This window comes from Chrysemys picta, chromosome 6 (assembly GCF_011386835.1).
Source record: "Chrysemys picta bellii isolate R12L10 chromosome 6, ASM1138683v2, whole genome shotgun sequence".
In the NCBI taxonomy this organism is placed as follows: Eukaryota; Metazoa; Chordata; order Testudines; family Emydidae; genus Chrysemys; species Chrysemys picta.
Genome location: NC_088796.1, coordinates 98,643,203 through 98,658,310, shown reverse-complemented (window position 1 = coordinate 98,658,310; position 15,108 = coordinate 98,643,203). Strand labels below are relative to the sequence as shown.

The 15,108-nt window shown below is 41.1% G+C and overlaps 1 protein-coding gene across 11 annotated transcripts in view; it reads right to left on the bottom strand.

Moving 5' to 3' along the window:
- Positions 1-15,108, bottom strand: part of VPS13A (vacuolar protein sorting 13 homolog A) — a 293,421-nt gene that overhangs the window by 248,564 nt on the left and 29,749 nt on the right. For 10 of the 11 annotated variants that reach the window (XR_010588882.1, XR_010588883.1, XM_042850566.2 and 7 more), the window contains exons 8-10: positions 5,131-5,190; positions 4,798-4,878; positions 3,575-3,632 (exon numbers count right to left, since the gene is read on the bottom strand). Coding sequence is in view for 9 of the 11 variants with exons in the window: in XM_042850566.2 (XP_042706500.2) it covers positions 3,575-3,632; positions 4,798-4,878; positions 5,131-5,190 (199 nt within the window). In the remaining 2 variants the exon portion in view is untranslated. Of the gene's footprint in view, positions 1-3,574; positions 3,633-4,797; positions 4,879-5,130; positions 5,191-6,017; positions 6,036-15,108 lie in introns of those variants that run through there. The other variant, XM_065550522.1, reaches the window with a different exon arrangement.

The following is a 15,108-nucleotide window of genomic DNA, read 5'->3' as shown; positions in this document are numbered from 1 at the left end:
AATTCTTTCCTGACCCCAAATATGATGATCAGTTAGATCCTGAGCATGTGGGCAAGACCCACCAGGCAGATACCTGGAAAAGAATTCTCTGTACTAACTCAGAGCCCTCACTATCTAGTGTCCTGTCTCCAGCCATTGGGGATTTTTGCTACAGGCAGTCGCCAATGGGCCACACGCCTTAGTAGGCAGTTTTGTCATACCATCCCCTCCATAATTGTATCAAGCTCAGTCTTGAAGCCAGTTAGGTTTTTTGCCGCCACTGCTCCCGAACTTCACTCCTCTGATGGTTAGAAACCTTCACCTAATTTCAAACCTAAACTTGTTGATGGCCAATTTATATATATTTGTTCTGGGGTCCACATTGACGCTTAACTTAAGATCCTCTCTCTCCCTGGTATTTATCCTTCTGATGTATTTATACAGAGTAATCATATCGCCCTTCAGCCTTCTATTGGTTAGGCTAAACATGCCAAGCTCTTTGAGTCTCTCTCATAAGATAGGTTTTCCATTCCTCAGATCATTCTAGTAGCCCTTCTCTGCACCTGTTCCAGTTTCAATTCATCTTTCTTAAACATGGGAGACCAGAATTGCACACAGTATTCGAGATGAGGTCTCACCAGTGCCTTGTATAAAGGTACTAACACTTCCCTGTCTCTACTGGAAATACCTCACTTGATGTATCCTAGGACTGCATTAGCCTTTTTCACAGCCTCGCCACATTGATGGCTCACAGACATGCTGTGATCAACCTATATACCCAGTTCTCTCTCTTCTCTGTCGCTTGCAACTGATAAGTCCCCAGCTTATAGCAAAAATTTTGTTGTTAGTCCCTAAATGCATGACATTGCATTCTGCACTAGTAATTTTCATCCCTTTTCTATTACTCCAGTTTACAAAGTCATCCAGATTCTTGTCTGTTATTCCAATCTTCCTCTGTATTGGCAATACCAAAAAACCTTTAACTCTGTGTCCTCTGCAAATTTTATTAGCGCACTCTTTTTGTGCCAAGATCAACAATAAAAATGTTAAATAAGATTGGCCCCAACACCAATCCGAGGAACTCCATTAGTAACCTCCCACCAACTTGACATTTCACCTTTCAGTTTGACCCATTGTAGTCTCTCCTTTAACCAGTTCCTTATCCACCTTTTAATTCTCATATTAATCCCTATCTTCTCCAATTTAACTAATAATTTCCCAAGTGGAACTGTATCAAATGCCTTATTGAAATCACCTGACATTTCTTTCAAACTCAAGAAGATACAGGACATCTGCCATGGAAATACAATAAGATAAAGGAGAATATGTAACATTAACTAACCTAAAAGTTTATGCATATCTGTCTCTTCTTCCTCCCTCATTTTCTCTACCTTGTTTTCCAACTCAATCATTTTCTTCCCCCTCCCTGCCATCTGACCATTTTCCTTATTCTTCTTTCCCTTTTAGCTCATCAATCTTCTCTCCTCTTCCTTTTGAAATTCTTCCTTTGCTCTCCTCTAACTAAATTATTTTTGACTCACCTCTCTTGTTCTCTTCCACATACTGTATTGCTCCTTTTCTATTTGCTCCTCTTTACACTTGATTTCTGCCCTCTTTGATCCTTCTATATTTCACAACTTCTCCTCCTTCCCCTATTCAGTGTCAAGGTTTCCCACGGTGCCTCCTTTCTACTCTTACACGGGTTCATCCTTCCTCTCTCATGTACGGTCTCTCCTGTCTTCCTCCATTTGTGGGAGATTACTGTAAAGTATCCCAGTTATTTGCTATCTGCTAGGGACATATCTAGAAGCCCAGTGTCCAGTACTGCAGTGCTCCTAAGTTTCATAAAGAAAGGCATGGAACTTGGCTGTAGTAGTCCCCACATCATCATGACCTTCCATCCCTACCTGGCTTTACTGCTTCTGAGGGTGTGGGGGATTACGGTCGGGTTCCTTGACCCTTTGGCTTCTCTGATGTGCCAGCAAGGGAGCTCAGAGCTCCACCACTATTGCTAGGGATTGCCCTGATAATTCCACAGAGAGGCAAACAGTCTGAAAAAAGTTCACAACAGACCTTAAAGCTGTTGGAAACTACTTGAGTAGTCCCTCTTCCGGCCTCACAACCCAGGGGACCCATGTTTGCAGGCCTCACAGACCAGTCCTGGACGACTGTAAAAGAACGAGGTGTAGGAACAACTGAATAAGCTACAAACTGGTATTTTTGTGGAGAGAAGGGAGAAGCAGGGGAGACTCAATGAAGCTTTTCACCTTGATGACCCTGTAACCAGTTAACATTATAACTGCAATTTTTTTGAACACTAAAAATAGCCAAAAGTATTGTTGACATTTAGAAGTTACAAAAATTGACGTTTCACATTTGCAGGCTCCAAAGGCAGACCTTGCCTTTGGTTGTATTCTTCCTTCTGCAAATTTACCGTGAGCATACTTCTCAGAAAGACAACGTATGAAAAAGTGTATTTTGTGCAACAGACTAACTGTTGCACAACAGACTAACTTTACAATTAGTGATGCTCCTCAAAATGAAGTACAAAAGAAAGTATGAACATGAGACCACAATACAACTAACAGAACAATGCATTTTTACTGACTGACACTTCTGGGTGGCTGCTACTGTACCTATTTCCAAAAAATACCCTCAATACAATTTAGTTACACTAAAACTATTGGTCCAGCATCATAGAGAGCTGTATTTTCTTCATTTAAGTGTCCATTATTACTGTTAACGCTTTTGTTATTTTAAAATTCAGCTCATCTGTTATATGAACAAGGAATGGTGACATCAAACGTATGGTTTATAATTATTGTCTATTTTAGTTCTTAAGCAAAAACATTTCTGTAGAAGGAGTTTACATGCTGTAATGGCTGTGGCAAATGTAAAGATACAAATATAATATAGAGCTCTATTGCAGAAAAGAATTACCATATATACCTGTTCATTAGCCCGTTCATTTATAAGCCGACCCCCCAAGATGGTTAGGTAAAAATAGCAAAAACTGTATCACCCTTTCATAAGCCGACCCTATATTTCAGGGGTTGGCAAACTTTGGCTCCTGGCCCGTCAGGGTAAGCCGCTGGTGGGTCGGGACGCTTTGTTTACCTGGAGCATTCACAGGCACGTAGCCCCTCAGGTACCCGTGGCCGCGGTTTGCTGTTCCCAGCCAATGGGAGCTGCCAGAAGTGGCGTGCCATTTCCCACAGCTCCTATTGACTGGGAACAGCGAACCATGGCCACAGGGAGCTGAGGGGCTCCATGCCTGCAGATGCTCTAGATAAACAAAATGACAATGTATTAGATATTCAATTCAATGATTCCATAGAGTTTAAAATAATCAAATTTTGGTGTAGACCTGTTTATAAGCCGACCCCCGCTCTTTGATACGTCACTTTTTTACCAAAAATATTCAACTTATGAACGAGTATATATGGTAATCAGCATTTTGGAATAGATGGGTGTGCTATGTTCTTTAAGATCTTAAACAAAAGTAAAACTTTCATTTAAAAGTAAAGTACTTTTAAAATAAAAGTGAAATAGTCTGTTAAGTATTGAAAATACAGAAAGTGAGAGAAACACTTACCAAAATCATAACCTTCCGGAATCACATTGCGGCAGGCAACTCCATGCTTTAAATTATTCTATTTATAAAAAAAAAAAAAATTAAAGTTTGAGAGCTTCATTTTCACTTCATGACGTTTTTATATAACAAAGGATAAAATAAAGTATTTTCTTAAACGTGCTTAGAAGAAATAGTACCTTTGAAACCAGAATATATTTTAAAACAAGTCTGTCTGCCCTCTATTTAAATCTATAAAAACCTTTTATTAAGGATGTCAGATTTTAACAACCATGTAATGAGTGAACAACAACAACCACCATTCCATCATACAGAATGCACTGGTAATTTTAAGTGACCTGGGATAGATTGAGAAGAATAAGTTATGCCACAACATATTTGTGAAAAGAACAGGAGTACTTGTGGCACCTTAGAGACTAACAAATTTATTTGAGCATAAGCTTTCAAGATGGCCGATTCCAGACAGTTGACAAGAAGGTGTGAACATGGGGAAATAGATTCAATTTGTGTAATGACCCAACTCCCCGTCTCTATTCAACTGTCTGGAATGGGCCATCTTGATTATCACTACAAAAGTTTTTTTTCCTCCTGCTGATAATAGCTCATCTTAATCAATTAGCCTCTTAGAGTTGGGTATGACAACGTACACCTTTTCATGTTCTCTGTATGTATATACATCTTCTGACTATATGTTCCATTCTATGCATCTGATGAAGTGGGCTGTAGCCCACGAAATCTTATGCTTCAAATAAATGTGTTAGTCTTTAAGGTGCCACAAGTACTCCTGTTCTTTTTGCAGATACAGACTAACACGGCTGCTACTCTGAAACCTGACAACACATTTGTGTATGCTAATCTAACATTCAGTATTCTTCCAACAGAATAGTTACTAACATACAACCCAATCCTGCAAATGGCAAAACTGCCTCTGACTTTACTTTGAGCAGAACTGGATCCCTAATGAATAGGAATTACACCTCTACCCCGATATAACGCTGTCCTCGGGAGCCAAAAAATCTTACCGCGTTATAGGTGAAACCTGGTTATATTGAACTTGCTTTGATCCGCCAGAATGCGCAGCCCCGTCCCCCGGAGCACTGCTTTACCGTGTTATATCCGAATTCGTGTTATATTGGGTCGCGTTATATCGGGGTAGAGGTGTATATTGAACATTTCACAACATGAAACATGGAAGTACTAGATACACTATGTCATTTTTGACTTACCAAAGATTCATCGTAACCTCCGTGGTAGAACATCACAGACTTCACATTCCAGTAAGCAAAAAGGTTATCCAGACGTACAAGCTGAAGATAAAACAGAATGCTTATGAAGTCAAATGCACTGTGATATCTTTCAGTACTTCCCATTATTTTTAGGTTTCTCATGGATATTAAAATAGCCAAATGCTCCACAGACATGCACTCTCTCTCCCTCCAGTTTTGATGACACAGAAATAGATTATATCTTTTACCAAGCAAAAGCACAAATCCACAGGAGATGGCTCCTATTCTGACAATGTTTTGTTATAATGATAGCATTCACTGCCTATATTTTACCTTATAGAACAACTTGGTAGCTTCATCATGTAAACATGGGTTCCAATTTTGATCTGAGGTCTGAAAAGGAAAAAGGTCTAGACTTAGTACAATCAAATCACAGAGTCAAACAGACCATACAACAAAAGAGAAAATACACTATGGGCCTAACTCAACACCAACTGAAGTTAAAGGGCATGGGCGGTCTTTTTGATCTGTTTGTACACCACCTACTACAATTGGGCCCCTGCCTATGACTGGGATGCTTCAGTACTACAAAAACTACTACTACTACAGGAGTCTTTCCACTGATTTAAGTAGACCAAGCTTTAAATTTCTTAACTAAAACTATCAGACTACACCTTCTGAGGGTCTATATACCTGCAATGACTGTCATGCTCCACTCATGAACCAGAAATTAGCACGATGAAGTTTTCTGCAGGGTGACCTCAATTATTTTTTTTCTGTTATTCTTTAGGCAGATTCTATGGAAAAAGTACTCAAGGGCTCCTGTTTGTAGTTTTGGTGGTAGCTACATGTAGTAGCTTGAGACCAGTAGAACGTTTATAGTTTGTTGATAACTCTCCATTTTTATATACAATATGGTGCTAGCTCCAGGAGAAGAGTGCTGTGGGGAAGAGCTTATACTCAGTACACAAACAGCATTTTTGTCAGCAAATAAAGCGTAATTTTCTACAACGTTTTTAACACAGTATCCTTAAAAAGTACGTATCTAGAAACAAAAATATGTATGTTAGCATACAGTATGTTATATTAGCACACAGTATATTAGCATACTGATTTCCCTAAGCACTGCCCTGCATGAAATTAAATTCTATTTACATGGAAATGTCACATTTATGATTTACAGAAGCTGCTTAATCAGAGCAGCTCTACAGACAGCCTACCATTCCTGTTAAGTAGCCTCGCAGAACAAAGACAGCACCTGCCACAAGGGAAGCAACAAACAAACAAATGAAGGGTGTTTGTTTCTCAAGTACTTCAAGTTTATATTCTATTTCAGTATTTGTTATAGTGCTGTTTCAGAACGAAGTAGATCAAAGCGCACTAAGGAACTGTTAGTGCATGTCAGCAGTGTCCACATGGACAGTTAATGCACAGCAGACTAATGTGGGGTAGATTTACATCTCACCTTAGTGAGAACTAAATGTTCATGTAGACAAGCCCCAAGTGTGATTGCCGCCTCAACTGTCTGTCCCTCCTCCTCTGAAGAATGAAGTTGCAGCAGCAGATCATGCACTGGGCTATGATGTGAATCTCTCCCAGGAACATCAGGAACCTAACATGGACATCTGTCTTGGGAAATAGAACTGAACCAGACGTGCATCTTTTGAACCTTCTGTGAAGTTCTGGTCCCAACATAGCCCCAGGAAGAAACTCAACATAGCTCACTCTAAACTATGTAACTAACTATAACAAGAAACTGGATGAAAATATGCAATAACTAGTTGGAAGACACATGAGGTACTTCCTTTAACTCTCTGCAGTAGCAAAGAAACTGAAGTGATCAAGAGACATGCTCTCTTACAAAGACAAATGATGTAATCTTAAATGTGGTATCACTCCTCCATTCCCCAACAAACACATCTTTTCTATTCAGGTTCGTAGCTTAATACCAGAGATGCCAAATACCATAAGTGGGAAATCACAGAGGCACTCAAAAGAGAGGTTATTTCCCTTACAGTAACTGGAGTTCTTTGAGATGCTTTTGCCCACCCAGATCCCAGTGCACGAGCTCGCAAGCTTTGAGCCAGCAATGTCTGTTGGGGGTGTGCATATGCCCTGTATGCCTTCAGGCCCCTGAACAGGTAGATCAGCCCCAACCACTGCTCAGTTCCTTCACCAATACAGAACATCCTGGTAAAGGACTCTTCATCAGTGAGGAAGGAGGATGGGTCATGGGATTCCTGTGGAGAAGAGAATCTAGAAGAATCCCAGTTACTGTAAGGTAATTAAACTCTCTTCCTCGAGCATTTGTCCTTAGAGATCCCACTGCAGGTGTTTAGCTAGCCGTTGCCTCTAAAGGAGGTGTGTGTGTGATAGTCCTATGTAAATAATGACCTGCTGAAATGAGCACCTGGATTTGGAAGCTGTCACGATGGAGTAGCAACTGGTAAATTTAGGAATAGAACTTCAAGTAGCTACCCTACACAATCTCAGAAATAGGGGCTCCACGACAACAAGATGCCAATGTCACCTGAGCTCTAGTAGAATGTGCCCTAACTCCTCAAGAAAAGAGTAGTTTATTCAATGCATAGGATATCTTAATGCACTCTGAAACCCACTTCAAGGGCCTCCAAGAGGCAAACAGCTTGATCCTTAAATTTGCCACCTATAGCCACAAAAAGCCTGACTGATCCAGGAAATTGCTTCATTCTAGAGAGAGAAAATGATATAGCTCTGTGTAAATAGAGCGTATGAAGTTTGGTCTCCCCAGAAGAGAAATGATGCCAGGGGAAAGATACCAGCAAATGTATAAATTGATTTATGTGAAAATCAAACATTTTTGGTAAAAATTTTGGGTATGATTTGAGAGTAGCCCCAGCCTTACAATGTAAGGAGGACCCATTATCAAAGCCTGTATTTCATTCACAAAATTATAGCTATTAAAAAGGCACTTTTATGGCAAAATGGAATAATGGACACAGTAACATGAGATTCAAAGGGAGGATCCATTAATAATAGAAGTAGCACATTCAAATCCCATGTAGGAAAAAGATCCTTAATTGAATGAAATATGACTTAGTCCTTTTAGGAATCTTGATACAGTCAGTCAGATTGGGGGCGGGAGGGAGAAAAGCAAATGACCCCCAGTTGGCAGACGAAACGGAAATCATGGTCAAATGCAATCTAATAGCAATAAAGTCTAGAGAGTTTCAGGGACACACGTAATCCAAAATAAAATATATAGATGACTAAAGTGTTGAATATGCCTCTGAAAAGCCCACAATGAAAAACATTTTTTTTTAATTGAGCTTCATATGTTAGCCTTGTCAGAGGACTTTCTGCTCTGAATCCAAAATCTTAAACTGCCTCCCAACAGCTTTTATCAATAGAATTTAACCAGCTAGTCTGCGTGTTGTTAGATGTACACAGAGTACCAGAGCATAGTTCTGTGAAATTTATGTCCAGAACATTTGGAAATGGAAGAAGTGGATGGACTGATAGGCGCATCAGGTCAGAAAACGAAAACTCATGAACCCAGACTGGAGTTATCAATATTATATAGGCCTTTTCTTGTTGTATTTTCTTGAGGATTCCAGGGTTTAACGGAATGGGGAACAAGAGTACGGTAGAACTTTTCCCCACCAAATAAGAAAAGCAGCTGCTAATGAGCCTGGACTTAGTCCCCCTTGGGAGCAAAACAAGGAGCACCTCTTGTTTGCATCAGTAGCAAAAAAAGTCTATGACTTATCCCATTTCAGGAACACCTGACTCAGAATTTAGTCTTTAAAATCTCACTCATGGGTTACTAAGCAATTCCTACTGAGATGATCTGCCAAATTGTTCTCAGTCCCTGGCAGCTATTAGGCTGACTTGAAAAATGCACCATTCTCACAAAGCAATCATTTCCAGACAGAGAGAGATTTTTGCCCCACTTGTCTGTTTATATATTTCATCACCCTCATACTGTTTGTTAGAATCTGGACAGTAATACCTCAAAGAAAGGGTAGGACAGTCCTGAAGGCTAAACAAATAGCTTGGAGTTTAATACATTTATGAGTAATCAAGATTCCATCCAAGACCACAAGCCCTTTATCTGGAGTTTGTCTAAATGAGCTTCCAGTCCTGCTTGAATGTGTCCATCACAAGAGTCTGAGGATGGAGATGAAATAAAACACCCTGACAGACTTGAAGAGGGGATCAATTCACCAACATAGAGAGGCCACTGGCAATAATATTTACAAAATCATGGATAACTGAAGTCATGGGATAAGAGGGAAGGTCCTCTCATGTATTGGTAACTGGTTAAAAGATAGGAAACAAAGGGTAGGAATAAATGGTCAGTTTTCAGAATGGAGAGAGGTAAACAAGGGTGTCCCCCGGGGGTCTTTACTGATACCAGTCCTATTCAACATATTAATAAATGATCTGAAAAAAGAGGAAAACAGTGAGGTGGCAAAATTTGCAGATGATACAAAACTACTCAAGATAGTTAAGTCGCAGGCAGACTGTGAAGAGCTACAAAAGGATCTCAAAACTGGGCAACAAAATGGCAGATGAAATTCAGTGTTGATAAATGCAAATTAATGCACATTGGAAAACAATCACAATTATACATATAAAATGATGGGGTCTAAATTAGCTGTTATCACTCAAGAAAGATCTTAGAGTCATTGTGGATAGTTCTCTGAAAACGTCCACTCAATGTGCAGCAGCAGTCAAAAAAGCAATGCTGGGAATAATAAAGAAAGGGATAGATAATAGTACAGAAAATATCATATTGCCTCTATATAAATCCATGGTACGCCCACAGCTTGAATACTGTGTGCAGATGTGGTGGCTCCATCTCAAAAAAGATGTATTGGAATTGGAAAAGGTTCAGAAAAGGGAAACAAAAATGATTAGGGGTATGGAACAGCTTCCCTATGAAGAGAGAATAAGACCAGGACTTTTCAGCTTGGAAAAGAGACGACTAAGAGGGGGATATGATTGAGGCCTATAAAATCATGACTCGTGTGGCGAAAGTAAATAAGGAAGTGTTATTTACTCCTTCTCATAACACAAGAACTAGGGGTGACCAAATGAAATTAATAGGCAGCAGGTTTAAAACAAATAAAACAAATAAAACAAATAAAATTCTTCACACAATGCACAGTCAACCTGTGGAACTCTTGCCAGAGGATGGTGTGAAGGCCAAGACTACAATAGGGTTCAGGTGACAGGGAATGGATCACTTGATAATTACCTGTTCTGTTCATTCCCTCTGGAGTACCTGGCATTGGCCACTGTCGGAAGACAGGATACTGGGCTAGATGGACCTTTGGTTTGACCCAGTATGGCAGTTCTTATGTCCCGGAAGCCTGGAGAAGGGCTAACATAGAGCTCATCTTTAAAAGGTGGAGCAGGGGAAGACCAGTCAGCCTGACTTTGATACCTGGGAAGCTATTAGAGCAGTGGTTCCCAAACTGTGGGTTGGGACCCCAAAGTGGATTGCAACCCCATTTTAATGGGGTCGCCAAGGCTGGAGTTAGACGTGCCTGGGCCTGAAGTCTGAGCCCCACCGCCCATAGCCGAAGCCAAAGCCCAAGGGCTTCAGCCCTGGGTGGTGGGGCTCAGGTTACAGGCCCCCAGCCTGGGGCTGAAGCCCATGGGCCAATCCCACCTGGAGCAGCAGGGCTTGGGCAGGCTTAGGTTTTGGTCCCCCTTCCTGGGGTCATGTAGTAATTTTTGTTGTCAGAGGGGGAGTCACGGTGCAATTAAATTTGAGAACCCCTGTACTAGAGCAATGTATAAAACATTCAATCTGCAAATACCTGGAGATGAAGGAGTAATCACGAGCAGCCAGCATGGATTTACTAAGAACAAATCATGTCAAACCAGCTTGATTTCCTTCTTTGACAGGGTAACAGGTTTGGTGGATAGAGGGAATCACAGAATTGTAAGACTGGAAGGGACGTCAAGAGGTCATCTAGTCCAGTCCCCTGCACTCATGGAAGGACTAAGCATGATCTAGATCATCTGCAATGGGTGTTTGTCTAAACTGGTCTTTAAAAATCTCCAATGATGGAGATTTCACAACCTCCCTGGTCAAATTTATTCCAGTGCTTAACCAACCCTGACAGTTAGGAAGTTTTTCTTAATGTCCAACCTAAACCGTCCTTGCTGCAATTTAAGCTCATTGCTTCTTGTCCTCTGCTCAGAGGTTAAGGAGAAAAAAAATTTCTCCCTTCTCCTTGTAACAATCTTTTATGTACTTGAAAACTTATGTCCCCTTTCAGTCTTCTCTTCTCCAGACTAAACAAATCCAATTTTTTTTTTCAATCTTCTCTCATAGGTCATGTTGTCTAAACCTTTAATCAATTTTGTTGCTCTTCTCTGGACTTTCTCCAATTTGTCCACATCTTTCCTGAAATGTGGTGCCCAGAACTGGACACAAATTCTCCAGTTGAGGCCTAATCAGCACACCATAGAGCGGAAAAATTACTTCTCATGTCTTGCTTACAAACACTCCCGCTAATACATCCCAGAATGTTTGCTTTATTTTTTTTTTTTACAACAGAGTTACACTGTAGACTCATATTTAGCTTGTGATCCCTTTGACCCTTAGATCCCTTACTGCAGTACTCCTTCCTAAGCAGTCACTCTCCATTTTGTATATGTGCAACTGATTGTTCCTTCCTAAGTGGGGTACTTGCATTTGTTCTTATTGAATTTCATCCTATTTACTTCAGACCATTTCTCAAGTTTATCCAGATCATTTTGAATGTTAATCCTATCCTCCAAAGCACTTGCAACCCCTCCCGGCTGGATATCGTCTGCAAACTTTATAAGTGTACTCCCTATGTCATTGTCTAAATTATTGAAGAAGACGTTGAACAGCACCGGCTCCGGAACCGATCCCTGCAGGATCCCACTCAATATGCTCTTCCAGTTTGACTGTGAAACACTGAGAACTTCTCTCTGGGAATGGTTTTCCAACCAGTTATGCATCCACCTTATAATAGTTCCATTTAGGTTGTATTTCCTAGTTTGTTTATGAGAAGTCATGCGAGATAGTATCAAAAGCCTTACTAAAGTCAAGATATACCACATCTACCGCTTCCCCACATCCACAAGGCTTGTTACCCTGTCAAAGAAAGCTATTAGTTTGGTTTGACAGTTTGTTCTTGACAAAAGCATGCTGACTGTTACTTATGACCTTATTATCTTCTAAGTGTTAGCAAATTGATTGCTTAATTATTTGCTCCATTATCTTTCCGAGTACTGAAGTTAAGATGACTGGTCTGTAATTCCCCCAGTTGTCCTTATTTCCCTTTTTATGGACACTATATTTGCCCTTTTCCAGTCCTCTGGAATCTTTCCCAACTTCCAAGACTTTTCGAAGATAATCACTCATGACTCAGATATCTTCTTGGTCAGCTCCTTGAGTATTCTAGGATGTATTTCATCAGGTCCTGGTGACTTGACGACATCAAACTTTTCTGAGTAATTTTTAAATTCTTCTTTTCCTATTTGAGCCTCTGAGCCTACCTCATTTTCACTGGCATGCACTATGTTAGACATCCAATTGGTACTAACCTTTCTAGTGAAAACAAACAAAAAAGTCCTTTAGCACTTCTGCCATTTCCAAATTTTCTGTTATTGTTCTCTCTCTCCCTCCCCCATTGAGTAACAGGCCTCCCCTCTTCTTGGTCATCCTCTTGCTTCTAATGTATTTATAGAATGTTTTCTTGTTACCCTTTATGTCTCTAGCTAGTTTAATCTCGTTTTGTGCCTCGACCTTTTTAATTTTGTTCCTACATCAGTGGTTCCCAAACTTGTTCCGCCACTTGTGCAAGGAAAGCCCTGGCGGGCCGGGCCGGTTTGTTTACCTGCCACGTCCGCAAGTTCGGCCAATCGTGGCTCCCAGTGGCCGCGGTTCGCTGCTCCAGGCCAATGGGAGCTGCTGGAAGCTGTGGCCAGTACATCCCTCGGCCCGCGCCGCTTCCAGCAGCTCCCATTGGCCTAGAGCAGGGAACCGCAGCCACTGGGAGCCGCGATCGGCTGACCCTGCGGACGCAACAGGTAAACAAACCGGCCCGGCCCACCAGGGGCTTTCCCTGCACAAGCGGTGGAACAAGTTTGGGAACCACTGCCCTACATACTTGTGTTATTTGTTTATATTCATCCTTTGTAATTTGACGTAGTTTCCACTTTTTGTGGAATGCAGTGGACCTAAGGAGGAAAATAAGGAAACCAAACCTCTCTCAGCTAGGTTGATGCAATCAAGATGACCGTGGCTTTGTCCTGTTTAGGTCCTTGACGATCAGCAGCAGGAGAGGTAAGTTGTATACAAAATTCTCCACCCAGAAGAGAAAGGCGTCCCTCAGAGCACAGCAATCCAAACCTCCCCTTGAACAGAACATCGTACTGACTACAGTGGCGAAGTGATCTGTTTCTGGAAATCCCCAGTTAAGAAATATCTGTTCGAGTATGGATTTCTCTAGTTTCCACTCATGCACTTGAGTGAAGCGCCCGTTGAAATAGTCAGCTATGGTGTTTTAATTGTATTTAATTTTAGGTTGCATTAACTGAGGAATAGCACGCAAGTCATGGGAGGTAATAGTTTTAATTGGGTAGGAAGACTACCCAGAGCAGGATATCATGGGCTGTTCAGCAGTTCCATAATTTCATAGCCTCTGTGGAAAGGGGGATGTCAGTCCCCACCGGTGATTTATGTGGTACATACTAGCCCTGTTGTCTCTTGTTATGTGGACACATTGTCCTTTTATCATGGGTAGGAAGCGCAGACAGGTGTATCTGATAGCTCTGAGCTCCAGAACATGGATGTGTAAAGAGGACTTTTGGGCAGTCCATCTGTCCTAGTTAGTCCTGGTGATGAGCTCCAAGGAGAGACGCGGCAGGAACTACTGCGAGAGCAGGTGGAGGATAGTTGAATGGGACCTCCAAACACACTTTGCCTGTATTCTTCCACCACCCAAGGGAAACTAGAATATGACAGGGGATCAAGAACAACTGTTCAGACTGTCTCTGTTGGGAGTGTATAAATGGACTAGAACCTGACTTGGAAGCATCGCAGATGCAGTCAAGAATGAAACATGACAAAGTTGCATGCTGCCACACGCCCAAGAAGTTGCAGGCATGATCTGGCAGTGACTTGAGGACTGATTTGAACTTGTGTGACTTGGGTGCAAGAAGACTGTCATCTGGCACATATAGATCACAGTGCCAATCAGATCTGGAAGGAGCAGGTTTGGATGAGTGATGAATCTTAGACCTTTTTGGCATATTCTCTGGGATGTGACCAGTGAGAAGCACCATCTGAAGATCTTGGCTCCTTCCTACCTCAGACAGGACTGAAGAGAAGACTCAGCTTGTCTTCAAGAAGTATGAGGTCTCCTCCTACAGTAAGGGGGAGCAGGGACACAACAGAAAAAGTTTGGGGACCACTGCTGTAGAGAAACCTGGGATTGAACTCAAACTGCTAATCCAAGTTTTTAACTCAAATTAAGAACACATCTTTTTTGCAACAAAGACATCCTGAGAAATCAGAGGGGGAGGGGATTTTTTTTTTGGCTTGTTTGGAGTTTACACAAAGAGCTGCTAAATGTATCATTTCACTGTTTTCCCAAGCATAGTCCGCCACGCACACAACAATAGGGGAGAACAGCTGGGCTTTTTGGGTGTGGGGTTTCAAAAGAAGAAAACATTCGTAAAAGCACAAAAAATGGTAACATTTCTGGGGCAAGGGGGGTACCAGACACTACTTTTAATTCTATTTTCAAAGTTTGACTGGTTTACCAGGATTGTTCATCTTTGAATACATGGAAAGGCAAAAAAAGATTATCTAACTGCTATATAAAGAGCTTATGACTGTTCCTCATACAAAAAAACTGTATCATTGCCATCATTTTAGGGCTCTCTGTAAGCTTTTTTCTTACTTTCCACTGGACTCACTGACTTAGGCAAGAGACCATTCAAGACTTTTTTCTCCCTCCTTTCCTCTTCCCTTCCAAAAAAGTTCATCTAGTTACTCATTTTCACCACCTCCCCTCTTTTGGAGTACATTCTGGAATGGTGACAGCTTCAATACTATAATATAAAATCTGAGCATCAGACTACAGTACTTAAACTCCAATTATGGTTAAAAAAAGTATAAGTGCAGTATCTACTTGGGATATGGTGGTTGCAATTTTGTATGCAATTTAAATGCTAGCATCACATTTTGCAGCAATTTGTGTTTGGTGGTACAGTAGTCCTGAGTGAGAAGTGAATTAAAAAGCTCTTCCTCAGTGTTGAAATCTGGGTCTAGGA